This window comes from Pseudophryne corroboree, chromosome 10 (genome assembly GCF_028390025.1).
Source record: "Pseudophryne corroboree isolate aPseCor3 chromosome 10, aPseCor3.hap2, whole genome shotgun sequence".
Classification (NCBI taxonomy): Eukaryota; Metazoa; Chordata; class Amphibia; order Anura; family Myobatrachidae; genus Pseudophryne; species Pseudophryne corroboree.
The window spans coordinates 350674952-350701343 of NC_086453.1; the positions used below are offsets into that span (position 1 = coordinate 350674952).

Here is a 26392-nt window from a genome sequence, read left to right on the forward strand (position 1 = left end):
AGCAGACACACACTTGTAACAGTACTTCGCAAGTGCTGAGTAGCTGCAGACTCACTCTTCGGCTGCGTCAAGATAGCGAACATTTGTTATGTACTTTTAACATAGGATACGCATTTTTGCCAAAAACACGCCTACTGCTGGATGCATACTCCCACACTAGCCGCCCACTTTCACGCCCATTTCGTAGGATTGCGAAGCCGTGCCTCTGCCACGCCTCCGTCACTCCCCGTTTTCGTTTGTGTATTACGAGCAGTTTTTCTTATAGTAATTCTGTACAAGTGTCGTATCGCTATCTTTGCGCATGCGTATTTCCGCTTTTGCGCTTGCGCAGTTTGAGGTTTTCCTGCCGTTTGCGATGCGATGATCCGCTGCGAACAACTCGGAATGAGGGCCAGTAAGTAATATGACAAATGGAGCAGAATGTCCCAATCCTATATATGGGATCCGGTCTGAAGGTCGACACTGTCTAGGTCGACAATGTTTAGGTCGACCACGATAGGTCAACAGTCACTAGGTCGACAGGGTTTCTAGGTCGACATGTGCTTGGTCGACAGGTCTAAAGGTCGACATGAGTTTTTCAATTTTTTTTGAATTTTTTCATACTTAACGATTTACGTGGACTACGATTGGAACGGTAATCTGTGCCGAGCGAAGCGGTAGCGGAGCGAAGGCACCATGCCCGAAGCATGGCGAGCGAAGAAAACGACAGCCAAAAAATAAATAAACCTCATGTCGACCTTTAGACCTGTCGACCTAGCACATGTCGACCTAGAAACCCTGTCGACCGTCCATCCATGTCGACCTACTGACTGTCGACCTAAACATTGTCGACCTAGATACTGTCGATTTGATGAACCACACCCCTATATATAACCATGCAGGATACAATAGCGCAGGAAACAGCGGCCGGAGAGAGATCTTTTAGGGGGCACTTTGGGGAATGCGCCTCCAGAAGTCACCTGGCAACATGCAAGAGCCGACAAAATAACACATTTCAACATGCAACAATACACAGCAATTAGTAATGACAGAGAGGATGCCAGCCTGTATTTCCCCTGCCAGGCGCACTGCCCTCACCACAATCATTCATGCCATCTGCTGTGTCAGAACCTTTTATTACACTACTTCGATTCATCCTGTCCCCGGTAGTGTCATATATGTCACTTTATTTATATTCTCTTTTATTTACTTTGTGCCACTATAAATGTACTAAAGTTTGGCAGCCGTGCCCGTCTCTCATGCTGCCTATTAGTCACCGACACAGGGCGTAAATCACATAGTTCTGGTAATTTATAAACATGCATCATCTATAATGAGGTGATCTGAGGCAGGGTGTAGCCAAGAGATCAACAGTCAAATGGTAGACACAAAATGGCCGCCAGAAGGTCAACATGGTCAAAGGGTCTATAACCAAAAAGTCGACAGGGTCATATCTTAGACAGTCAAAAGGATGACATGAAAAAAAATGCAGACAGTCGAAAAACTGACATGGGCACAATGTCAACATGTCAAACTGACGACATTCATAATAAAGACAGCTCATATTGTTGACAGATATATGAGTATGCCGGCATGTTTCCAGCAGTACAGCTAAACAACGATATTCTATTACCGATCATTGCTAAAACATCGATGCTGGAAATCAATAAACGTGATCACAGAAGTCCGCTCGCAATCGATTATCGAAAAACTTTCTGTGGGTTTGGTATTGTGCCTCAGAATATCGATTATCGACAAAGGACTATCATAATAACCTTACTGATTGGTGAAAATTGATCAATATAAAATCGTTATTGTTTTTAAGCCCTAATGATCAAAAACAATGATCAATGCGGGCATCTGCTTGGGTGCCATCGATGATCGATGTTATCGGACATTAGCTGCTGTTCCACTTTCGATCTAAGTTTCATAGTGGTGTATAAGGTCATCTACACATGTCCGATATCAATTAACTTAGTTATATGTAACTTTTTTTGGATCGCAAATTTCTTTTTTAATAGCATACTACATTTAGGACTAAGGGGGTCATTCCAAGTTAATCGCTCACTAGCAGTTTTTAGCAGCCGTGCAAAAGCTAAGCCGCCGCCCACTGGGAGTGTAGTTTAGCTTAGCAGAAGTGCGAACGAAAGAATTGCAAAGCGGCTACAAAATAATTTGTGCAGTTTCAGAGCAGCTCCAGACCTACTCAGCGCTTGCGATCACTTCAGACTGTTCAGTTCTGGATTTGACGTCACAAACACGCCCTGCGTTCGGCCAGCCACGCCTGCGTTTTTCCTGGCACGCCTGCGTTTTTTTGAACACTCCCTGAAAACGGTCAGTTGACACCCAGAAACGCCCACTTCCTGACAATCACTCTGCGGCTGGCATTGCGACTGCAAAGCGTCGCTAGACCTTGTGTAAAAGTACATCGGCCGTTGTGAAAGTACGTCGCATGTACACATGCGCTTTTTCACTTAATCGCTGCGCCGCAAACATTTTTCACTAGTGATCAACTCGGAATGACCCCCTAAGCCTATACTATTCACTGCTTACAAAAGTTAGGTCGTGAAACAAACAAAAATTCTGCATCTCCCCCCCCCCCGCCCAAAATGCATCTATCTAAAAGAGTAAATCAGTGGCTTATTGGCTGGTCACAGTGGTGCTGCCTTATAATCGTACCCTGCTAATACATCTTATTATTTTAGCCCCTGCCTAATGCCCCCTCCAGTGTCTGAGCCCCTACCTACCTAATACCCCCTTACAGTGTCCGAGTCCCTGCCTAATACCCCTCCCCAGTGTCTGAGCACACACCTAATACCCCCTCTAGTGTCTGAGCCCCTAATAACCCCTCCAGTGTCTGAGCACACACCTAATACCCCCTCTAGTGTCTGAGCCCCTAACTAATACCCCCTCCAGTGTCTGAGCCCCTACCTAATACCCCCTCCATGTATCTGAGCCCCTACCTCCAGTGTCTGAGCCACTGCCTAATACCCCCTCCAGTGTCTGAGCCACAGCCTGATTCCCCAAAACCCATTCTGAGCACCTGTCCTAATACACCTTCCAGGTATCTGAGCTCCTACCTAATACCCCCTACAGGTGTCTGAGCCCCTACCTAATACCCCCTCCAGGATTTGAGCCCCTACCTAATACCCCCTCCAGGGTCTGAGCCCCTACCTAATACCCCCTCCAGTGTCTGAGCCCCTACCTAATACCCCCTCCATGTGTCTGAGCCGCTACCTAATACCCCCTCCAGGTGTCTGAGCCCCTACCTAATACCCCCCAGGTATCTGAGCCCCTACCTAATACCCCCTCCAGGTATCTGAACCCTTACCTAATACCACCTCCTGGTATCTGAGCTCCTGCCTAATATCTCCTCCAGGTATCTGAGCCCCTAACTAATACCCCCTCCAGGTATCTGAGCCCCTACCTAATACCCCCTCCAGTGTCTGAGCCCCTGCCGAATACCCCCTCCAGTGTCTGAGCCCCTACCTAATACCCCCCAGGTATCTGAACCTCTACCTAATACCCCCTCCAGGTATCTGAGCCCCTACCTAATACCCCCCCAGGTATCTGAGCCCCTACCTAATACCCCCCAGGTATCTGAGCCCCTACCTAATACCCCCCCCCAGGTATCTGAGCCCCTACCTAATACCCCCCCAGGTATCTGAGCCCCTACCTAATACCCCCTACCTAATACCCCCTCCAGTGTCTGAGAGCCTACATAATACCCCCCTCCAGTGTCTGAGACCCTACCTAATACCCCCCAGGTATCTGAACCTCTACCTAATACCCCCTCCAGGTATCTGAGCCCCTACCTAATACCCCCCTGGTATCTGAACCCCTACCTAATACCCCCTTCAGGTATCTGAGCCCCTACCTAATACCCCCCAGGTATCTGAGCCCCTACCTAATACCCCCTCCAGTGTATGAGCCCCTACCTAATACCCCCTCCAGGTGTCTGAGCCCGTACCTAATACCCCCCTCCAGTGTCTGAGATCCTACCTAATACCCCCTCCAGGGGGTAAATTTACTAAGATGGGAGTTCTATTTAAGATGGGATGTTGCCCATAGCAACCAATCAGATTCCAGGTATTATCTTCTAGAAGGTGCTAGATAAATGAGTAGAAGCTGATTGGTTGCTATGGGCAACATCCCATCTTAAATAGAACTCCCATCTTAGTAAATTTACCTACAGGTGTCTGAGCCCCTACCTTATCCCACAGCACAGCCCACTGTGCCCCCTGAGCCCCTGCTGATACACCAATCAAGTTGATTCTAACTGAGTTCCATCACTCTCCGGGATCTGAGTCGCCATCTGATTGGATCATTTATTTCCCCCGGTTATTGTTGCAGATTTAGCACGGCGCGAGCGGACGGACGCCCCCTGGAGGCGGGGGCGGGGCTACGCTCATACACGGTCACCATTGGTAGGTCTGGTGGAAGCGCCGCCTCGTTACGTGGCCGAATGTTTTGTAACAACCTCGTGTAGCGTGACGTCACTCACTGATTCCTTATTCCCGGCTGCTGGCACTCAGGTAACACTGCGAGTACTGATACCAACATACTACAGCACTGATCCTACGCTGACACTCAGGTAATGCTACAGAGTACTAATACCAATATACTGATCCTACACTGACACTTAGGTAATGCTGCAGAGTACTAATATCAACATACTACAGCACTAACTCTACACTGATACTCAGGTAATGCTGCGAGTACTAATTTCAAAATACTACAATATTAACCCTACACTGACACTCAGGTAATGCTGCAGAGTACTAATATCAACATAATACAGTATTAACCCTACACTGATACTCAGGTAATGCTGCAGAGTACTAATATCAACATAATACAGTACTAACCCTACACTGACACTCGGGTAACACTGCGAGTACTGATACCAACATACTACAGCACTGATCCTACGCTGACACTCAGGTAATGCTGCAGAGTACTAATACCAATATACTGATCCTACACTGACACTCGGGTAATGCTGCAGAGTACTAATATCAACATAATACAGTACTAACTCTACACTGATACTCAGGTAATGCTGCGAGTACTAATTTCAAAATACTACATCATTAACCCTACACTGACACTCAGGTAATGCTGCAGAGTACTAATATCAACATACTACTGTACTAACCCTACACTGATACTCGGGTAAAATGCTGCGAGTACTAATTTCAATATACTACAGTATAAACCCTACACTGACACTCAGGTAATGCTGCAGAGTACTAATACCAACATACTATGGCACTTAACCCTACACTGACACTCCGGTAACACTGCATATACTAATACTAACATACTACGGTACTAATCCTACCCTGACACTCAGTAATGCTGCAGAGTACTGATCCTACACAGACACTCATGTAATGCTGCAGAGTACTACTACAACACTGACAGTAATGTTGCAGAGTACACTGATCCTACCTGACACTCAGAGTTGAATACCAACATACTACGCTAATAATCCTAGACTGACACTCCGGTAATGCTGCAGAGTACTAATCCTACACAGACACTCAATGCTGCAGAGCACTAATCCTACACTGACACTCAGATAATGCTAAAGACTAAGTACTAGTAGTACTACACTGACACTCAGGTAATGCTTCAGAGTACTGATCCTACACAGACACTCAGGTTATGCTGCAGAGTACTAATACCAACATACTACGGTACAAATCCTACCCTGACACAAGTAATACTGCAGAGCACTAATCCTACACTGGCACTCAGGTAATGCTACAATCGGCATACTAATAATACTACACTGACAGATAATGCTGCAGAGTACTAATCCTACACTGACACTCAGGCACAGGCGTGCTCAGAGACTGACTGGCGGGTGCCGCTCCGAACTCCCCCCCCACCACCCAGGTGAGCAGTTTATATCCAGGACAGGGGAGGTGAGAGAACACTATAATGCCGTGGAGGGGGGGAAGTCCGGAGCGGCACCCGCCAGTCAGTCTCTGCGCACGCCTGTGCACTCAGGTAATGCTGTGGAGTATTAATACAACACTGACACTCCGTTAATGCTACAGAGTACTAATCCTACACTCGCACTCAGGTAATGCACCAGAGTATTAATACAACACTGACACTCAGGTAATGCATCAGAGTACTAATACAACACTGACACTCAGGTAATGCTACAGAATATTAATCCTACACTGACACTCGGGTAATGCTGCAGAGTACTAATCCTACACTGACACTCAGGTAATGCTGCAGAGTACTAATACAACTCTGACTGTATTGCTGCAAACTACTGTTCCTACACTGACACTCAGCTAATGCTATAGAATGAATACTAATAATGCTACACTGACACTTAGTAATGTTGCAGAGTACTGATCCTACCCTGACACTCAGAGTACTAATACCAACATACTACACTAATAATCTTACACTGACACTTAGGTAATGCTGCAGAGTACTAATCCTACACTGACACTCAGGTAACACTGCAGAGTACTAATACCAACATATTACGGCACTAACCCTAAACTGACACTCAGGTAATGCTGCAAAGTACTAACTCTACACTGACACTCGGGTAATGCTGTGGAGTACTGATACAACACTGACACTCCGTTAATGCTACAGAGTACTAATCCTACACTCACACTCAGGTAATGCACCTGAGTACTAATCCTACACTGACACTCAGGTAATGCTACAGAGTACTAATCCTACACTGACACTCAGGTAATGCTACAGAGTACTAATCCTACACTGACACTCAGGTAATGCTGCGGAGTACTAATACAACACTGACACTCATGTAATGCTGCGGAGTACTAATACAACACTGACACTCAGGTAATGCTACAGAGAACTAATCCTACACTGACACTCAGGTAATGTAGCAGACTGAGTACTAATAGTCCTCCACTGACAATCAGGTAATGCTGCAGACTGAGGGCCTAATTCAGATCTGATCGCAGCAGCAAATTTGTTAGCAGTTGGGCAAAACCATGTGCACTGCAGGTGGGGCAGATATAACATGTGCAGAGAGAGTTAGATTTGGGTGGGTTATATTGTTTCTGTGCAGGGTAAATACTGTCTGCTTTATTTTTACACTGCAATTTAGATTTCAGTTTGAACACACCCCACCCAAATCTAACTCTCTCTGCACATGTTACATCTGCCCCATCTGCAGTGCACATGGTTTTGCCCAACTGCTAACAAATTTGCTGCTGCGATCAGATCTGAATTAGGCCCTGAGTTCTAATAATATTACGCTGACACTCCGGTAATGCTAAATTTTACTAATACTAACCTGCCACAGTACTAATGCTACTCTGATACTTGGGTAATGCTACAGATTACTATTAATTTGACAGAAAAATTATTTTCTACTGCGCTTGCAGATAGAATGCTAATTAATAACCTTGGGCCTGATTCCTAATTGTACGCCATGCCGGTGCTCTCGCAACTGAGTGATTATCGGTATACTGCGTCAGTAGCGCACGCAGGTGGGGTTTCCGAGTACCCAGAACCCCTCCCCCCCCCCCCCATCCCCCGACGGACCAAATTCTTTTTTTCAGAGACACCAGGCGCGTACCCTCACCCCATTGCTGCTGCCTGGTCACTGCCAGTTCAGCTGTCAGCGCTTCCGTGTCAGGTTGCTTTCATATCCATTCCACCTGAAGCGGAAGCGCTCACAGCTGAATTGGCGGTGGCCGGGCAGCATGTCGCGAGTACAGCGCTGACAGGAAGAGTTTCTGCTCCGCCCATCACTGCCAGCAGTTACGGAGTACCTCCTGCAGCAAACTACGTGTTTGGCGTGTACGCGCAGGGGCGAGCGCAGGATTTTCAGGGGGGTTCCATAAAATATATATATATATACCGTATTTGCCGGCGTATAAGACGACTGGGCGTATAAGACGACCCCCAACATTTCCACTCAAAATATAGAGTTTGTTATATACTCGCCGTATAAGACTACCCCCTACCACACACCAAATAAAACGTAAAAGAACATCAGATTTGTGACATACTGTATATTATGACCTGATAAGAGATTTGGATAGGGAGTATTTATCAAGGTATGCATAAGAAGGGGGGAGGGGGCGAGGAGAAAGTTGTAAAATGTATAAAAGTATACCCCTGTGTGCATTTATGGTTACCGGTTTCACATGAGTGCCATTAGTATTAGTGCCATTACAGTACCTGTCATTGTCACCATTGTACGGCCACAACGCGACTGCAGCGCCTCCGGCCAGTCCCTGCATCTCCCTGTAATTGGCACTAGTGACCCGCCGCGGCCGCACTGGATACCGCGCGATACTGGATGGTATGTAGAATGAGGTGGGCGGGCATCGGGAGGCCACTATGGGCACCGGGCGAGTATCGGAAGGCCACTATGGCAGCTATGTCTATCCCAACTGAAGTGCACCCGGCGTATAAGACGACCCCCCCACTTGGAGGCATGTTTTTCAGGGCAAAAAAGTAGTCTTATACGCCAGCAAATACTGTATATATATATATATATATATATATATATATATATATATATATATCTACATACAACTTGTTAACCTATATTTCTCTAACATCCATAAGGGATACTGGGATTCACTTAATACGATGGGGTATAGATGGGGTCCAAAGGGTCCGGTGTACTTTAAATTTCTTCAACTGGGCGTGCTGGCTCCTCCCCTCTATGCCCCCTCCCACAGCAAGTTTAGAAAAAAGTGCCCTCAGGAGAGGATGCACACTCTGCAGCTCCAGAGGATTTTTTCTTCAGTTTTTGTTAAACTTTTTTATTTTCGGTATACTGTTTGGGCAACAGTATACCTGCACCGTGGGAGTTAGGGGGGGTACGGTTACCGGTCTCTTAAGGCGTCAGAGCCGCTTCCCCGCTGCAGTACCACCGTCCTGAGAGGTGGTTGTACAGCGGGGCATTGCGCATTAGCGAACGCAATCGCAACACGCTGCACACTCCTAACATAGCCTGAAGGTGAGAAGAGTGGTGAGTACAAACTGCGGTGCTATTGCAGGGGCAGCATACGGAACCCTCCCTGGGGGGATCTGCTATAGCCCCCCTGTGTACACTGGCAGTGGTGGTGAAAACTAGTATTTGTGATGTTTTACACAAAATAGGAGACATCGCCAGTATAAATAATTACATAGCTCCGGCGCAATTACAGGGGGCGGAGCTTCCTCAGAGCGGGACCAGCGGCGTGTTGGCGCCTTCCTCTGCTTACAGCTGCAGCAGTAAGTACACACCGCTCCTCCAGACACTCAGGATACGCAGGAAACTGGTACAGGGGTATAAAAAAGGGGGAGATCTGCTATTGTACACAAACTAATGTCCTAAAAAGGACAGAACTCCGGTGTTTCACCGTGATAAGCTTGGGTGTGCTGTAACTCTCTAATTTTATGTCTCCTCCTCACATACAGTAAGGGCAGGCTTGCTATTGTCAGACTTGTGTGTGTTGTCTACTGTGAACATGGTGAAACACCAATTATGCAGTGTATGTCACACCAGATTCTCTCCCTCTACAGCTGCTTCCCTCTCATGTGAACAATGAAGTCAGTCCTCCCAAGTTAGTGAGGAGGATGAGGGGTAGGTCAGGAGCCGTCCTGGCTCGGTGCCATAAAAACTATGACGGCAGATATGTCATCCTAGTTCACTGCTAATAATCAGAAGACACACCAGCTGCAGCAGGCTGTCACAGACCTAGCTGCAAAGGCAGATGATAAACAACCCCCCCCTCCCTAGTTCAGGGCCACATAAACGTGGACTGCCTGATTTACTCTCAGATTCTGAGGAAGAGGTACAGGTGGAGGGGGAGGAATTAGATCCTACTACTACGGAGGATTCAACTTCTGCACAGGGTATTGAGCCCCTTATACTGGCTATCCGGGACGTGTTAAAAATCCCTTTAGAAGACGCTGCAGGACCGCAGTCGTTTTTTCTTGGCACAGAAAAAACTCGGGGTCATTCCGACCTGTTCGCACGCTAGCTATTTTTTTGCAGCGCTGCGATCAGGTCAAAACTTGGCAAAACTGCATATGCACCGCAATGCCCAGGCGCGTCATACGGGTACAAAGCGGATCGGTGCTGGGCGATAGATTTAACGAAGAATCCATTCGCACAGCCGATCGCAAGGAGATTGACAGGAAGAAGGCGTTTGTGGGTGTCAACTGACCGTTTTCGGGGAGTGGTTGGAAAAATGCAGGCGTGTCCAAGCGTTTGCAGGGCGGGTGTCTGATGTCAATTCCGGGACCATACAGGCTAAAGTGATCGCAGCGGGTGAGTAAGCTCAGAAACTGCACAAACTTTTTTGTAGTGGTCGGCTGTACAAGCGTTTGCACACTTGAAAAGCGAAAATACACTCCCCCATATGCGGGGACTATCTGCTCACAGCGCTGCAAAAAATAGCTAGCGAGCGATCAACTCGGAATGACCCACTTTGTGTCACTTTCCCTGTTTCTCCGGAACGAGATGACATGTTTAAGCAATCCTGGAAAAATCCTGATAAAAAATATCAGGTGACAAAACGGTTTTTGCACACTTTCCCATTTGCCCCAGGAAAAATTGTGAAGAACCCCAGGTCATGGACGTATCAGTCTCCTGCCTATCAAAATAGGTGGTACTGCCAGCTCCGGGCTCCTTTACATTAAAGGACCCTGGGGATAGGACAATAGAGACTACATTAAAGTCTGTTTACACAGCGGCTGGTGTATCACAAAGACCTGTGCTTGCGGGTTGCTGGATGACACATGCCATTCATACATGGGCGACTCATTCAAGAGGGCCTTGCGGGGGACATGCCCCTGGTCACTATGGTGACTCTCATAAAACGCATCCAAGACACTGCACGCGTCCTCTGTGATTCTCTCAAGGAAATAGGCGCTCTATGCTGGGGCTACTGCCATGGCAGTGTTGGTGCGCAGAGCCCTGTGGCTGCGTCAGTGGATAGCGGACGCAGATTCCAGTGCGACGAGAGGCACCAGAGGTAAGACAAAAAAACCAGCAGCCGCAGGTTCTCAGGAACAGATCACCAGTTCAGCTTCCACAAAGGCCTCAGCATGACGGTGCCTCCTCACTCTGAGGGGACCTTGAGGTGGGAGCTCGACTGCGTCACTTCAGCAGAGTCTGGGAAAGCTCCTGCCAGGATGCCTGGGAAAGAGACCTTATTTCTGAGGGCTACAAGCTGGAGTTTGACGGTGCTCCTCCCCAACGATTTTTCAAATCAAGCTTACCAGTTTTGGAGGATACACGAGTTATGCGGCAACAGGCCATCCTAAAGTTGGTCCAGTCCCAAGTCATTGTGCCAGTGCCACTACAACAGCAGGGAAAGGGTTACTACTCCAACCTGTTCGTGGTACCGAAACTGGACAGTCCGGTAAGACCCATTCTAAAATCTAAAATCCTCGAACCCTTACCTAAAGGTTTTCAATTTCAAGATGTAATCCTTGCGAGCAGTGATTGCGGGTCTGGAAGAACGGGAGGTCATGGTCTCGCTGGATATAAAAGATGCTTATCTCCATATTCCAATTTGGCCACCTCACCAGGCTTACCTGCGGTTTGCCCTGCTGAACGATCACTACCAGTTCCAGGTGCTACCCTTCAGCCTGTCCACAGCTCCGAGGGTCTTCATGAAGGTGATGGCGGAGATGATGTTCCAGCTCCGGGTCCACGGGGTCAGTATTGTCCCTTACCTGGACGATCTCTTGATAAAAGCGAGATCCAGGGAGCTTTTATTGTTCCATGTAGACCACACTATCCACCTTCTATCACACCATGGGTGGATCCTCAATTTGCAGAAGTCCCACCTGGAGCCTACTCAGCGACTCCTGTTCCTGGGAATGCTTCTGGACACTGTGGCTCAGGTGTTCCTCCTAGAGATGTGATATGTGTGTGTGTGTGTGTGTGTGTGTGTGTGTATATATATATATATATATATATATATATATGTATGTCTATCTATCTATCTATCTATCTATCTATATCTATATCTAATCTATACGGACCCCCCCTTAAAATCCTGCGCTTGCCCCTGCACGTACACGCCAAGGTGCCTCTGTGATGCCGCTCGCTGTGTGGATTTATTATTGGCGTCAGAAGCACAGGCGTGTCACGTCCGTTTACGGGGGCACGTTTCTGCCTTCAGCTGCGATCGTGTACATTGAGAAACATGGCGTCAACATCGCTACTTCCATGGCCATAGACTCTGCATATGTGTGCGCAGTTGCTGATGACCCTGCCATGGCTCCGGTGCGCATCTTTATTCATTTCTTGCGATGATTAGCCGTTCCGTAGCCTGAACAATCGCAGCTGCGTAAGATTTTGTGTACAAATCGGAATCATGCCCATTGTGTAACGAGAATAAGGGAGACTTCTCAATGGAAACATTCTTACATTTATTAAACACAAACTAATATTTGGATAGACAATAATATCACCAAATAGATACAATTTCATTCATATTTTCTTTTTTTATTTTGCTGTTGGTTATAAAGAGCGTGTAATCCGGATTAGAACTCAGTCCAGCTGCTTTTTAGGACAAGTACTAATATTATGGCGTCAGGTAATCCCAGTGTACCAGGGCGGTGCAATAAGTAAGGGAACAGGACCTGTCACATGTGTTATGTTCTCTATTTCATGCTAATTCCCCGCCAGGCCAGAGCAGGTAGACCGCTGCTTCCCCTCACGGCCATTACACTGCGCCTCATACCGGCCATACTGTCCCAGCATCAGGTGTAAGGTGGTGGGGCTGGTGGAGACATGGTCACAGATTGAGGTGCGTCGTGTGGTCAGATCTCCGCATGTATAGGGCGCATCCACAGCTGACATTCATCGCCAACCTGTCGCGGTGTACGGTGATAGCGCCATGTCACGGAAACAGGTTGGGGTTTGCTGCACTGCCTGCGATAACGGCAGGACAGACGTTCCCATTATGTTACGGCGCTACCATTGGGAGGTACTGCATCATCCTCCCTGCAGCACTGACCTGACACTGACTGATTCCATCTCTTTGGACCACTGAAGGGGAAGACGATAGCAACCGACGGTGAAGATCAGCCGTCATGTCCTGGCTTCAGGCGTCTGACGCTGATTTCTTCTATGCCGGGATAGATGCCTTGGTGTACCGTTGGAACAAATGCTGAGACAAGTATGGGGACTACGGGAAAGATAATCTGTACCAAAGCCATACTATTGATTATACGTACTGTATATGTATGAAGTGAATACATTACGCAGTGAGAGGTCCTGTTATCTTATTTATCGAACCACCCGCGTAAATGGCCCGTAGTAAAGGAGAGGTACTGATTGATTTTCTATTACTAACACTACATTGACAGATAATGGTACATTACTACGCAGGTAATACTACTTATTAATTATTAATAATTACTATTCTGGCAATTATTATTTTCATCCTTTATATGAAGCCACAAAGGTTCCCCAGCGCCTAACAACAAAGGGGGTCATTCCGACCTGATCGCACGCTGCCGTTTTTTGCAGCGCAGCGATCAGGTCACTACTGCGCATGCTTATGCACCGCAATGCGCAGACGCGTCGTACGGGTACAAAGCAGATCATTGCTGAGCGATGGATTTAACAGAGAATCAATTCGCACAGTCGATAGCAAAGGAGATTGACAGGAAGAGGGCGTTAGTGGGTGGCAACTGACCGTTTTCAGGGAGTGTTTGGAAAAACGCAGGTGTCCAAGCGTTTGCAGGGCGGGTGTCTGACGTCAATTCTGGTCCTGGACAAGCTGATGTGATCGCAGCAGCTGAGTAAGTCCTGGGCTACTCAGAAACTGCACAAACTGTTTTTGTACTGCTCGGCTGTACAGGCGTTCACACACTAGCTAAAATACACTCCCCTGTGGGCGGCGACTATGCGTTCGCACAGCTGCTAAAAACAGCTAGCAAGCGATCAATTCGGAATGACCCCCAAGTGCAGAAGCAAATGAGCAAAACAAAAAAATAGTGACTTACAGTACTAGACAGTGCAGGAAATAGGAGGTAATATTATATGAGCAGTAGTGTAGTATTACCAGACTACTCATGTAGTATTGAGAAGCATGGTGAGAGTAGTACTGGAGTAATACCAAAGTACTAATGTATTTTAGCAATGTCACACATAACTCACCAGGGAGGGGTGTGTACTATTACTGGGAAGGGAGGGGTGTATACTGTTAATGGAAAGGGAGGGAGGGGTGTGTACTATTACTGGGAAGGGAGGGGTGTATACTGTTAATGGAAAGGGAGGGAGGGGTGTGTACTGTTACTGGGAGGGAGGGGTGTATACTGTTAATGGAAAGGGAGGGAGGGGTGTGTACTGTTACTGGGAGGGAGGGGTGTATACTGTTAATGGAAAGGGAGGGAGGGGTGTGTACTGTTACTGGGAGGGAGGGGTGTGTACCGTTACTGGGAGGGGAGGGAGGGGTGTGTACCGTTACTAGGAAGGGTGGGAGGGGTGTGTACCGTTACTGGGAAGGGAGGGGTGTTTACCGTTACTGGAAAGGGAGGGAGGGGCGTGTAAAATTACAGGGAAGGGAGGGAGGGGTGTGGACCGTTACTGGGAGGGAGGGAGGGGTGTGTACCGTTACTGGGGTGGGAGGAGTGTGTACCGTTACTGGGGTGGGAGGAGTGTGTACCGTTACTGGGGTGGGAGGAGTGTGTACCATCACTGGGGTGGGAGGAGTGTGTACCGTTACTGAGAAGGGAGAGGTGTGTACCGTTACAGGGAAGGGAGGTAGGGGTGTGTACCGTTGCTGGGAAGGGAGGGAGGGGTGTGTACCGTTATTGGGAAGGGAGGGTGGGGTGTGTACCGTTATTGGGAAGGGAGGGTGGGGTGTGTACCGTTATTGGGAAGGGAGGGTGGGGTGTGTACCGTTATTGAGAAGGGAGGGTGGGGTGTGTACCGTTATTGAGAAGGGAGGGTGGGGTGTGTACCGTTATTGAGAAGGGAGGGTGGGGTGTGTACCGTTATTGGGAAGGGAGGGTGGGGTGTGTACCGTTATTGGGAAGGGAGGGTGGGGTGTGTACCGTTATTGGGAAGGGAGGGTGGAGTGTGTACCGTTATTGGGAGGGTGGAGTGTGTACCGTTATTGGGAAGGGAGGGTGGGATGTGTACCGTTATTGGGAAGGAGGGGTGTGTACCGCTATTGGGAAGGGAGGGAGGGGTGTGTACCATTATTGGGAGGGAGGGGTGTGTACCGTTATTGGGAAGGGAGGGTGGGATGTGTACCGTTATTGGGAAGGAGGGGTGTGTACCGCTATTGGGAAGGGAGGGAGGGGTGTGTACCATTATTGGGAGGGAGGGGTGTGTACCGTTACTGGAAAGGGAGGGGCGTGTACCGTTACAGGGAAGGGAGGTAGGGGTGTGTACCGTTGCTGGGAAGGGAGGGAGGGGTGTGTACCGTTATTGGGAAGGGAGGGTGGGGTGTGTACCGTTATTGGGAAGGGAGGGTGGGGTGTGTACCGTTATTGGGAAGGGAGGGTGGGGTGTGTACCGTTATTGGGAAGGGTGGGTGGGGTGTGTACCGTTATTGAGAAGGGAGGGTGGGGTGTGTACCGTTATTGAGAAGGGAGGGTTGGGTGTGTACCGTTATTGGGAAGGGAGGGTGGGGAGTGTACCGTTATTGAGAAGGGAGGGTGGGGTGTGTACCGTTATTGGGAAGGGAGGGTGGGGTGTGTACCGTTATTGGGAAGGGAGGGTGGAGTGTGTACCGTTATTGGGAAGGGAGGGTGGAGTGTGTACCGTTATTGGGAGGGAGGGGTGTGTACCGTTATTGGGAAGGGAGGGTGGGATGTGTACCGTTATTGGGAAGGAGGGGTGTGTACCGCTATTGGGAAGGAAGGGAGGGAGGGGTGTGTACCGTTATTGGGAAGGGAGGGGTGTGTACCGTTATTGGGAAGGGAGGGTGGGATGTGTACCGTTATTGGGAAGGAGGGGTGTGTACCGCTATTGGGAAGGGAGGGAGGGGTGTGTACCATTATTGGGAGGGAGGGGTGTGTACCGTTACTGGAAAGGGAGGGGCGTGTACCGTTACAGGGAAGGGAGGTAGGGGTGTGTACCGTTGCTGGGAAGGGAGGGAGGGGTGTGTACCGTTGCTGGGAAGGGAGGGAGGGGTGTGTACCGTTATTGGGAAGGGAGGGTGGGGTGTGTACCGTTATTGGGAAGGGAGGGTGGGGTGTGTACCGTTATTGGGAAGGGTGGGTGGGGTGTGTACCGTTATTGAGAAGGGAGGGTGGGGTGTGTACCGTTATTGAGAAGGGAGGGTTGGGTGTGTACCGTTATTGGGAAGGGATGGTGGGGTGTGTACCGTTATTGAGAAGGGAGGGTGGGGTGTGTACCGTTATTGGGAAGGGAGGGTGGGGTGTGTACCGTTATTGGGAGGGAGGGGTGTGTACCGCTATTGGGAAGGGAGGGTGGGATGTGTACCGTTATTGGGAAGGAGGGTTGTGTACCGCTATTGGGAAGGGAGGGAGGGGTGTGTACCGCTATTGGGAAGGGAGGGAGGAGTGTGTACTGTTATTGGGAAGGGAGGGAGGGAAGGAGGAGTGTGTGCTGTTATTGGGAAGGGAGGGAGGGGTGTGTACTGTTATTGGGAAGGGAGGGAGGGAAGGAGGGGTGTGTACTGTTATCGGAAAGGGAGGGAGGGGTGTGTACTGTTCTTGGAAGGGAGGGGGGAGTGTGTACTGTTATTGGGAAGGGAGAGAGGGGTGCAATACATGGTAACTGTTCCCAAATAATGTAATTCTTCTAATTTAGGACTTTACCCATGTGTGGTATGTGTGACACTAACCTATAACCTTACAGTACTGCAGAGGACGCGGACGCCATGACGCACCGCTCAATCCACTGGTTCAGGAAGGGGCTGCGTCTCCACGATAACCCCGCCCTCCTGGCAGCGATGAAGGACTCTGTGGAGCTCCATCCCATTTTCATTCTGGATCCGTGGTTCCCCAAAAACATGAGTGTTAGTGCCAACCGCTGGAGATTCCTCATCGAGACATTGAAGGATCTAGATGACAGCCTGAAGAAAATCAACAGCAGGTACAAGATACTGTTACAGTGGCTCGTACCCAGGGGGCAGCTTAGTAGCCCTCTGTAAGGTACCTTGTGGCCCTGATGGTCTGGAGGCACCACTTCGTTCAGCTGACCATGGGTTAGCGTATAAGGGTTTGTTATGTGAATACAAGGTGTTCATTTTGGCATTTAAACCCCCCCACCCCCCTCTATCCGGACAGCTCACCGTGACCTCTGCACTGAATTTCCTTTAATGGGTTACCTTGCTCCACACCTGTTGCCTAATAATAGCATTCCTAGTTCCTGGCATAATACTTTGCATTAGACAGCGTCATTGTGGAGGGGGGGGGTAACCGCTAACCACTGACACGTTTCCCGCGCCTCCTGTAGAGTGCCGGAACAGGGCTCTGCATGAGGTGCTGCGTGTGAAATTGGCGCTTCTCCTGGTTCACGCTCATCCTGTTATGTTCCCTGCAGGTTGTTTGTGGTGAGAGGGAAACCGGCCGAGGTCTTCCCCCTGCTGTTCAAGAAGTGGAAGGTGACTCGCCTGACCTTTGAAGTGGACACGGAGCCGTACTCAAGGCAGCGTGACGCAGAGGTGGAAAGGCTTGCGGCTGAGCACAATGTGGAGGTCATTCAGAGGGTGTCGAACACCCTGTATGATATAGACAGGTGGGTACTGCCTGTTTGCTGCCGAGTAGCTGTCCATTGTTGTTGCCCAGTGCTGTATGTAATACCGCTCCCTGTGCCACAGAGTGATCGCTGAAAACAATGGGAAGCCCCCTCTGACGTATGTCCGCCTGCAGACGGTCTTGGCGTCTATGGGCCCCCCGAAGCGACCGTGCCATGCGCCGACACAGGAAACCATGGCAGGTACAGAATGATAGTTTCCCTCTCCGCCAAGTGTCATTTCATCCAATCACTGCGCAGCTAATAATAGCAATTTTTTCATATTTTATAAAACATTAACACTCTGGGGGGTATTCAATTGTTTGAAAAGTCAGTTGGGTGTCTGTTTTTCCTATCTAATAAACAGGGAGAAAGAGACACCCAACTGACTTTTCAAACAATTGAATTCCCCCCTCTGAGTCCTTTCCACAGGAGGCTATGGCCTCACACCTGGCATTGGCCTATACAGTGGGGGTTTCCTTCAGGTCTATTCAATTGATACTGGATCCTTTCCGACGGAAAGGATCCGATGTTTCAGTATTCCATTTTTTTTAAAGTCGTATTGACATTGTCGGAAACGGGGCTAAAACCTGTCGGAATTGGCCGCAAATCCGACAAAACACACGGATCCGCGGCTAATCCGTGTTTTCTGGCAAGTCAGAATTTCTGACTTGTCGGATAAACGTCAGTTTCATTGACTAGGACAAATCTGGATTTGACCTGAAATTGTCGGAGACTGATGTTTTTCCGACAAGTTTGAATTCCGACATGAATTGAATAGACCCCTTAGAGCGAATGAATGAATTAATAGTCACTACTCATTGTGCTCCGTCAGGTTGCTGCAGGCCGTGGAAAGCCTCGTATGAAGAGGAGTATGGCGTCCCCACATTGGAGGAGCTGGGACAAGACGCCCAGGAGCTCGGACCTCACTTGTACCCCGGCGGGGAGAGCGAGGCACTGCGCCGGCTGGACCTTCACATGAAGAGAACGGTGAGGACTCGGCCCATACCGGCAGTTGGGCATCCCTGACATTTACCGGAGCAGTGCCTTAGGTTATTGGGGTTCTGGCCGGGCAGTATCTGGCAATGTGACCTCTCTGGTGGATGATCAAACATGGAATAAGCGTATGTGCAGTTTGACCTGATAGACTGTGCAGTCTCGGGGGGAGTTATAATATGGGTGGGAGGAGGTAATCGGTCCAATAATAATAGTAATAATACTAGAGCGGTGTAGTACATGTCAGCATTGTGACATTTGTGACTCTTTCCCCTCAGGCCTGGGTGTGTAACTTTCAAAAGCCAAACACCGAACCCAACACTCTGACCCCCAGCACCACCGTGCTGAGCCCCTACATGAAGTTTGGATGTCTGTCGGCGCGGACCTTTTACTGGAAGCTGGTGGAGATCTACCAGGGGGTGAGACAACCAGTAGCAGCTCATAGACAACGTGATGCAAACACATCCAGTGACCGCTTTATACTGTAAGTGCAGGTGCTAGTGGCCTGCAGCAGAACGCATTATGGCGAGTTATGGAAATTGTGTACCTACCCTCTGTGCGCTTCGACGCGTTTCATCTCTAACATCAAAGCTTGTTGTTTTGTGGGTGCAATTTTGTTACCTGAATACAGTTTTATGATCCCTCCCTAGTGGATTGCAGGCACTTTGGGGTCTATTCATGAAGCGGTGAAAAGAGTGGAGAAGTGAGCCTATGGAGAAGTTGCCCATGGCAACCAATCAGCTGCTCCGTACAATTGTATAGTATGCAAATTATAAGTGTTACTTCAGTGCTGATTGGTTGCCATGGGTAACTTCTCCGCTGGCTCACTTCTCCACACTTTTCACTGTTTCATAATTAGACCCCTTTGTGTATTCCAGCCCTAAGCATCCAGCACTTGCACATTGCACATAGCAAATTCCTATCATATAAGTGACTGCAGCATCTATCCCTTCTACACCAGTGCATACTGCTAGTAACCTGTACCAGCCAATAGCCTGAGTGCTTTTATTATCTTGACTTGCTCCATACAGATGATAGCTAAGCTGTGATTGGTTACTGTGGGTTCTAGCACGCCTGCTACCTCCTGCATGTCTGTATGTAAAGGTTAATCCGAGTTACCATTGTGTCTCCCAGAAAAAGCACTCCGCCCCCCCAGTGTCACTTCATGGGCAGCTGCTGTGGCGCGAGTTCTTCTACACAGCGGGGGTCGGGATCCCCAACTTCAACAAGATGGAAGGGAATCCCGTCTGCGTCCAGGTGGATTGGGCTGAGAACAAGGAACATCTCCAGGCGTGGAGTGAGGTGATTAACGTAGGGGCACTTGCTGACCCGGATCTGTGTGAAAGCCCTGTAAGGGGTGGGGGTCAGTCTGTCCTCCCCCTATAGGAACTGGGATGCTTCCTGACCGTTCCCATCTGCAGAACGCTGCCTACTTGCTGATATTTGGGAGGTTTCACTGTGTAAAAATAACAGAGGGCAAAGCTGTGCTCTGGGGCGTTTTCCTGGTTTTTGGTCTTTTCATCCCCTGTAATATTCATATGTAAAAAAATAAAATAAAAATGTTTTTATTTTTTATTCCAGCATGATGCTAAAAGCAAGGAAAATTCACTTGGGTGGATGATTTACAAGCGAGGATATTATTAGAGTATTGTACTGGTCATACTGGGCCAGACACATGGATTAATACTAGATCACATACATATTACAGACATGCATCATTGGATTGTTCTATTGCTGATTGATTTCATTTTATTTCCCTTAGATGGGGCGTGGTGGGTCTCTGACCATGGTGAGCAGCAGGGGGTAGGAATATGGATATGTGGCAGCACAGATCTTGATGGGGCAATTGGGGTAGGGTGTGGTATTGAAGGTCGACAGTAACTAGGTCGACAATGTCTAGGTCGACCACTATTGGTCGACAGGGTGTCTAGGTCAAAAGGTCGACATGAGTTTTTTATGTTATTTTGGTGTCGTTTTCTTCGTAGAGTGACCGGGAACCCCAATTAGTGCACCGCTAATGTCGACCTTTTGACATGTCGACCTAAAGACCCTCTCGACCTAGTTACTGTCGACCAATAGTGGTTGACCTAGTTACTGTCGACCAATAGTGGTCGACCTAGACATTGTCGACCTAGTTACTGTCGACTTAGAGACCGGATCCCATTGGGATAGATATAAAGCTAGGCCGATTTAATCTGCATGTCCTAATGAGCCCAATGGATGGAAGTAGAATTCTTCCATCGGTCCTCACTCTCGTACGTACATCCGTGCATCATTTACAGGAAAGATGTGTTGCATGCTAATAGGACAGTGCATCTATTCAGGATTTCCTTGCTGGAAGATGGTTGATTCATTCTCACGCCAGTCCTCAATAAACGGTCTTCTCACTCCCAGGGCAGAACTGGCTATCCCTTCATTGACGCCATAATGACGCAGCTACGGACGGAGGGCTGGATCCACCACCTGGCTCGGCACGCCGTTGCGTGTTTTTTGACACGTGGAGACTTGTGGATATCGTGGGAAGAAGGTCAAAAGGTCAGGTTAAAAGTTCATCATAAACCTTAAAACCTTATCTTTACAGTATAGTCTTATATGACCACTAGGGCCCGCTGTTGTGTATGAGGAGTGCCATCTCAGCGGATCAGGGTGTATCTAGTGAAATGAAGGCTTGGCAAGATAAATGAGGTTTTATGTTGTGGTACAAGACCTTTACATAGCTTCCCAGGTTTTGTATTCCTTAGTGGGCATGCTGTTGCAGCACCTCTTTTCCCACTCAAGGTGGCGTGCTTTTCTGCTGGTGTGTTAGGGTGATGGTTCTTCAGAGTCCTCTAATGTTACAGATGGTCAATATGAAAGGGATTGGCTTAAACTGAAACATGGCAGGACTTGGAATTGACATGTATGTCTCTACCTGCAGGTATTTGAGCTGCTTCTGCTGGACGCGGACTGGTCTCTGAACGCTGGGAACTGGCAGTGGCTTTCGGCAAGCGCCTTCTTCCACCAGTTCTTCAGGGTGTACTCCCCGGTGGCGTTTGGAAAGAAGACAGACAAAAACGGTGATTACATAAAGTGGGTACAAGTGACTTGCGTTATCCTTTAGCAGATGTTCAGGATTTGTGAATTACAATGCAATCTAACTCTTGCATGCGTTTCCCGCACCTGATAGGAAGTACCTGCCGATTCTGAGGAAGTTTCCAGCGGAGTATATATACGAGCCCTGGAAAGCGCCCCGCAGCCTGCAGGAGAGGGCCGGTTGCATCGTCGGGAAAGATTACCCCAAACCTATCGTGGTGCATGAGACGGTCAGTAAGCAGAACATCCAGCGCATGAAGGCGGCTTATGCCAGGAGATCGGGGGCCGGCGCCGAACAGACGCAAGGATCAAGCGATAAGAATAAGAAGGGTAAGAAAACAAGTGATCGCCGGGTGATTATACAAAGCAAGCACTAACACTGGAAGCCCCGATAGATTCCCGCAGCTGACAATGAGAGCATGTGCAATTTATCCACATTTCTGCTCCATCGTGGGAGGAGACAGCGCAAAAGACCGTTCTATTGACCTGTGACCTCCGTTGTACCAGTTCAGTCTGGAAACGTAATCGTGTAAGAAGAAGTTTCTGTAGCACTACAGGGTAAATGTAGATTTTAACTATCGATGTTTGCAAATCATTTTATTCATTTGAGGGCATTATTTTTCTACCATTATCCTCGTGACTCATTTTGAACCTAAAAAATGCTACATTAAAATATTCAAAATGGTATCCCAATCCATTGTGGCCACCAGGGTATTGGTGAATACGCCAGTCGCACAGCAGACGCAACCGCCATGGAAATCGTTACGTATCCTTCAGACAACTTTAACGTGTGATCTGTATACACCCTCCTACAATTGTCGCTGGATACTCTGCTTTATCATTCTGTATATATGCATTGCCTTGGGTTGCACACGGTTCTGTGCTTTGGCTGCCGGGTTAGCAGTGGAATGTTACACAAAACTGCCTGGATCATATAAAGGCTTTGCTGAAAACACATTCAGGAGAGTGAAAGATAAAGCAATGACTGGTGCAAAGTTGCGTGAGAACAAGGTTTTGGGCAATGATACAGCCTGTTTTATGGCGGATTTGTAAGGGCAGAGGGTTCCAAACTGCCATTACAGTCCAGGTTTTAAGGATATCCATGGTTGAGCACAGGTGATTGAATTAGTACCTCATTCAATTTGATTGGAGTCAACCAAGGATTTCCCTAAAACCTGGACTGTAACTGTTGAGTTGCAAAACTGCACAAGGGTATAAGCCGTACAGCAGGTATAACTGACATGACATGCTTTGTTGTTTTATCTTTTTGCTTTGTCTTGCCCTCAGCTGCTGTGTAAGAAACTGATGGGGAAAGGGAGGGGGGATTCTGTATGTTTACTGTGGCCCTCCAGTTTCTATAGAACTACATATCCCAGCATACCCTGCCACAGTTATAGTGTGCCCTAATAGCAAAACTGCGGCAGGGCATGCCGGGATCTGTGGTTCCACAACAGCAGGAGGGCCGCACATGGCCTACCCCTCCCCATGCATTACTTTTTGTGGTAAAACGTGGCCCTCTCTGGAGTGAGACTGTCTGGGGGCACAGTGAGTATCACTTGGTATTTGGGAACGTTTGTGCTGTATAACCCTATCTAGGAGCAGACACCACTTTCAGAGAAAGTTCTACTGCTACAAAAAGATTACAATTGTCCTTTGTACCTTGCTCGCCGCACAGAGTAACCGCACACACAAGATTGTGTCTCTTTAGAAGCAATATTTTGTGATGGGGCTAAATGATTAATAATCTGATCTGTGTTTTTCTGTTGCAGGAGAGAAGAGGAAGGGGCCGTCTGTGGCTGAGCTCTTTAAGAAGAAGAAAAAGTAAAAGTTACTGAGCCCCCAATTACAGCGGTCCCTTATAGCGGAGAACACTCTGGTTTTACCTCGGACAAATCACACTAACAAATGTCTGTTATCTGCCGCAGAATGTGTAGGTGGCACAGTGCCAGCGTCCAACCAGGGCACAGCCTGTGGGTGTTTTCTTACTCAGGGATTCCTTCTGTATCAGTAGTTCTTAAACTCTGTTCTCAGGACCCCAAACAGTTCATGTTTTCCAGTCCGGCAGGTGCACAGGTGTAGTCATTGCTCACTGAGATGTTTTAAAAGATCCGCAGGTGCAGCTAATTATTTCACCTGTGATTCTGTGAGGACTCCTGGAAAACATGAACTGCTTGGGGTCCGAATTTGAGAACCTTTGCTCTATATGTATGAGTATATAAGGTGCTGTGTAATATATTGGTACTATACATAAAGATGACCATTAGGTCTGTGTAAAATGAACTTACACCGCCATCACTCCTCCCATTACGCAGATGTCTGCATATACGCACGGTGGTGGACATCTGTGCTATGTAAGTGAAGTCCAGCTCCTTCAAACTCGCACTAGACACACCTGCACACGAGTTGTGGATTTTTATAAAAAATATTTAGCAAATCACAGACTGATCTCTGCATACGCCCAGAAAGTGACCAAGGATCTATTTATCTGATGAGGACTCTGTGACATGGTTTTACCCTGCGACATGTCTTAAGATACAGGATTGTAGGGAAACTACCTGATCTTTTACTCCAGAACATCTCACGATTAATCTCGCTGGCTGTCCCTTCTAAGCATGTGTGTTGTTTCATCAAACCCTCCTATACAGGAGGTGTTGGAGAACCATAATTATAATATATACTGTTACAGTTATAAAAGGAGAGTTATGGTAAACTTACCATTGTTAACTCTTTCTGCGAGGTACATTGGGTTTCACAGGGAAACATCGGGGTGTAGAGTGGATCTTGATCCAGAGGCACTAACAGGCTAAAGCTTTAGGCTGTCCCAGGATGCATTGGGGCCTCCTCTATAACCCCGCCTCCAGGCACTGAGAACTCAGTTTCGTTAACCAGTCCAATTCAGGAGCAGGTAAGAGAGAAGGCAGATGTTAGTCACATAGAACCACGTTCTCATGACAGGAGAAGGGACCAGCGGCTAATGCCATACAAACCTATAGAAGCTAGGTGCGCCCTGTGGAACCCAATGTACCTCGCAGAAAGAGAGTTAACAATGGTAAGTCTACCATAACTCTCCTTTTCTGCAGCAGGTTACATTGGTTTCCACAGGGAAAACATCGAGGATGTCCTAAAGCAGTTCCCAAAGGGAGGTTACGCGCCTTAGCGGGTATGAGAATCCGGCGTCCAAAGGAAGCATCCTGGGAGGTGGAAGTATCAAAGGCATAGACCCTAATAAACGTGTTCACAGAGGACCATGTAGCCGCCTTGCACAATTGTTCAGCGGACGCACCACGGTGGGCCGCCCAAGAAGGTCCAACAGACCGAGTAGAATGGGCTTTAATCGCAGCAGGAGCTGGGAGTCCAGCCTGCGCATAGGCTTGTGCAATCACCAGTCTAATCCATCTGGCCAAGGTTTGCTTATTCGCAGGCCAGCCACATTTGTGGAAACCAAACAGGACAAAAAGGGTATTTGACCACCTGATAGAGGCAGTCCTCTACACATATATACGGAGAGCCCGTACCACATCCAAAGACCGTTCTTTGGGAGACAAGTCTGAAGAGATAAAGGCAAGAACCACAATCTCTTGATTAAGGTGAAAAGAAGACGCCACCTTAGGGAAATAACCTGTTCGAGTTCGTAGAACTGCCCGGTCACGGTGAAATATCAGAAAGGGTGGATGACAGGACAAAGTGCTTAAGTCTGACACCAGTCTTGCAGAGGCAATAGCCAGCAAGAACAGGACCTTGGCTGTGAGCCATTTAAGGTCCACTGATTCAGGAGGTTCAAATGGAGACTCTTGCAGGGCATGTAGTACAACAGCTAGATCCCTTGAAGCCACAGGAGAGACATAGGGAGGCTGAATCCGCAGTACACCCTGAGTAAATGTATGAACATCAGGTATAGATGCAAGTTTTCTCTGAAACAATATCGACAAGGCAGATATGTGAACCTTGAGGGATGCCAGACGAAGGCCTAAGTTCAGGCCTCATTGCAGAAAAGCCAGAATTCTGGAAGTTCTGAATCTGTATGTATCATAATTCTTACCAGCACACCAGGTGAAGTAAGAATTCCAGACCCTGTAATAAATCCGGGCAGATTCTGGTTTGCGGGCCTTCAACATAATTTGGATAACCGCCTCGGAGAATCCTTTGGCTGTCAGGAGTGATGCTTCAAGAGCCATGCCGTCAAAAGCTAGTCTGGGTAAAGAAAAGGGCCCTCTATGAGGAGGTCTGGGCATTGAGGAATTAGAAGGGGATGCTCTGATGACAGACCCTGCAGGTGTGAGAACTAATGCCATCTGGGCCACCGTGGAGCGACCAGAAGTAGTATTCCTCCTTCTTGTTTGAACGTCCTTAGTACCCTGGGTAGGAGTGACACTGGAGGGAATACGTAGAGCAGACGAAATTTCCATGCAACCGCCAGTGCGTCCACAAACGCTGCTTGAGGGTCCTTGATCCGAAGACCGGAACCTTGTGATTGTGTCAAGACGCCATCAGGTCTACGTCCGGTAGGCCCCACCTGTCCACTAGGAATTGAAAGACTTCTTGATGAAGACTCCACTCTCTGGCGTGCACTTCATGGCGACTGAGGAAGTCCATTTCCCAGTTCAGGACACCTGGGTCGAACACTGCCGATATGGCTGGCAGATGGCG

The 26392-nt window shown here is 48.3% G+C and overlaps 1 protein-coding gene across 2 annotated transcripts; it reads left to right on the forward strand.

Annotated features, from left to right (window-relative positions):
• The first annotated feature begins 4419 nt into the window (after positions 1–4419).
• LOC134966719 (cryptochrome-1-like) lies at positions 4420–24029 on the forward strand. 2 transcript variants are annotated; one of them, XM_063943687.1, is made up of 11 exons: positions 4420–4514; positions 16799–17035; positions 17486–17680; positions 17763–17881; positions 18513–18667; positions 18952–19092; positions 19808–19975; positions 21068–21208; positions 21591–21742; positions 21840–22075; positions 23515–24029. In XM_063943687.1, exons 2-11 carry the CDS (start codon positions 16821–16823, stop codon positions 23568–23570), a joined length of 1578 nt encoding a protein of 525 aa, XP_063799757.1. In that variant the 5' UTR covers positions 4420–4514; positions 16799–16820; the 3' UTR covers positions 23571–24029. The 2 variants fall into 2 exon arrangements, with proteins under 2 accessions (XP_063799757.1, XP_063799756.1); XM_063943686.1 differs by lacking the exon at positions 4420–4514 and adding an exon at positions 4836–4923.
• Positions 24030–26392: the final 2363 nt, after the last annotated feature.

Bases quoted from the DNA above. Each gene is read 5' to 3' on its own strand.
- LOC134966719 (XM_063943687.1), top strand. From the start codon at position 16,821: ATGACGCACCGCTCAATCCACTGGTTCAGGAAGGGGCTGCGTCTCCAC. The intron at 17,882-18,512 runs GTACAGAATGAT...GTGCTCCGTCAG, and splicing joins GACACAGGAAACCATGGCAG to GTTGCTGCAGGCCGTGGAAA. The intron at 18,668-18,951 runs GTGAGGACTCGG...CTTTCCCCTCAG, and splicing joins ACCTTCACATGAAGAGAACG to GCCTGGGTGTGTAACTTTCA.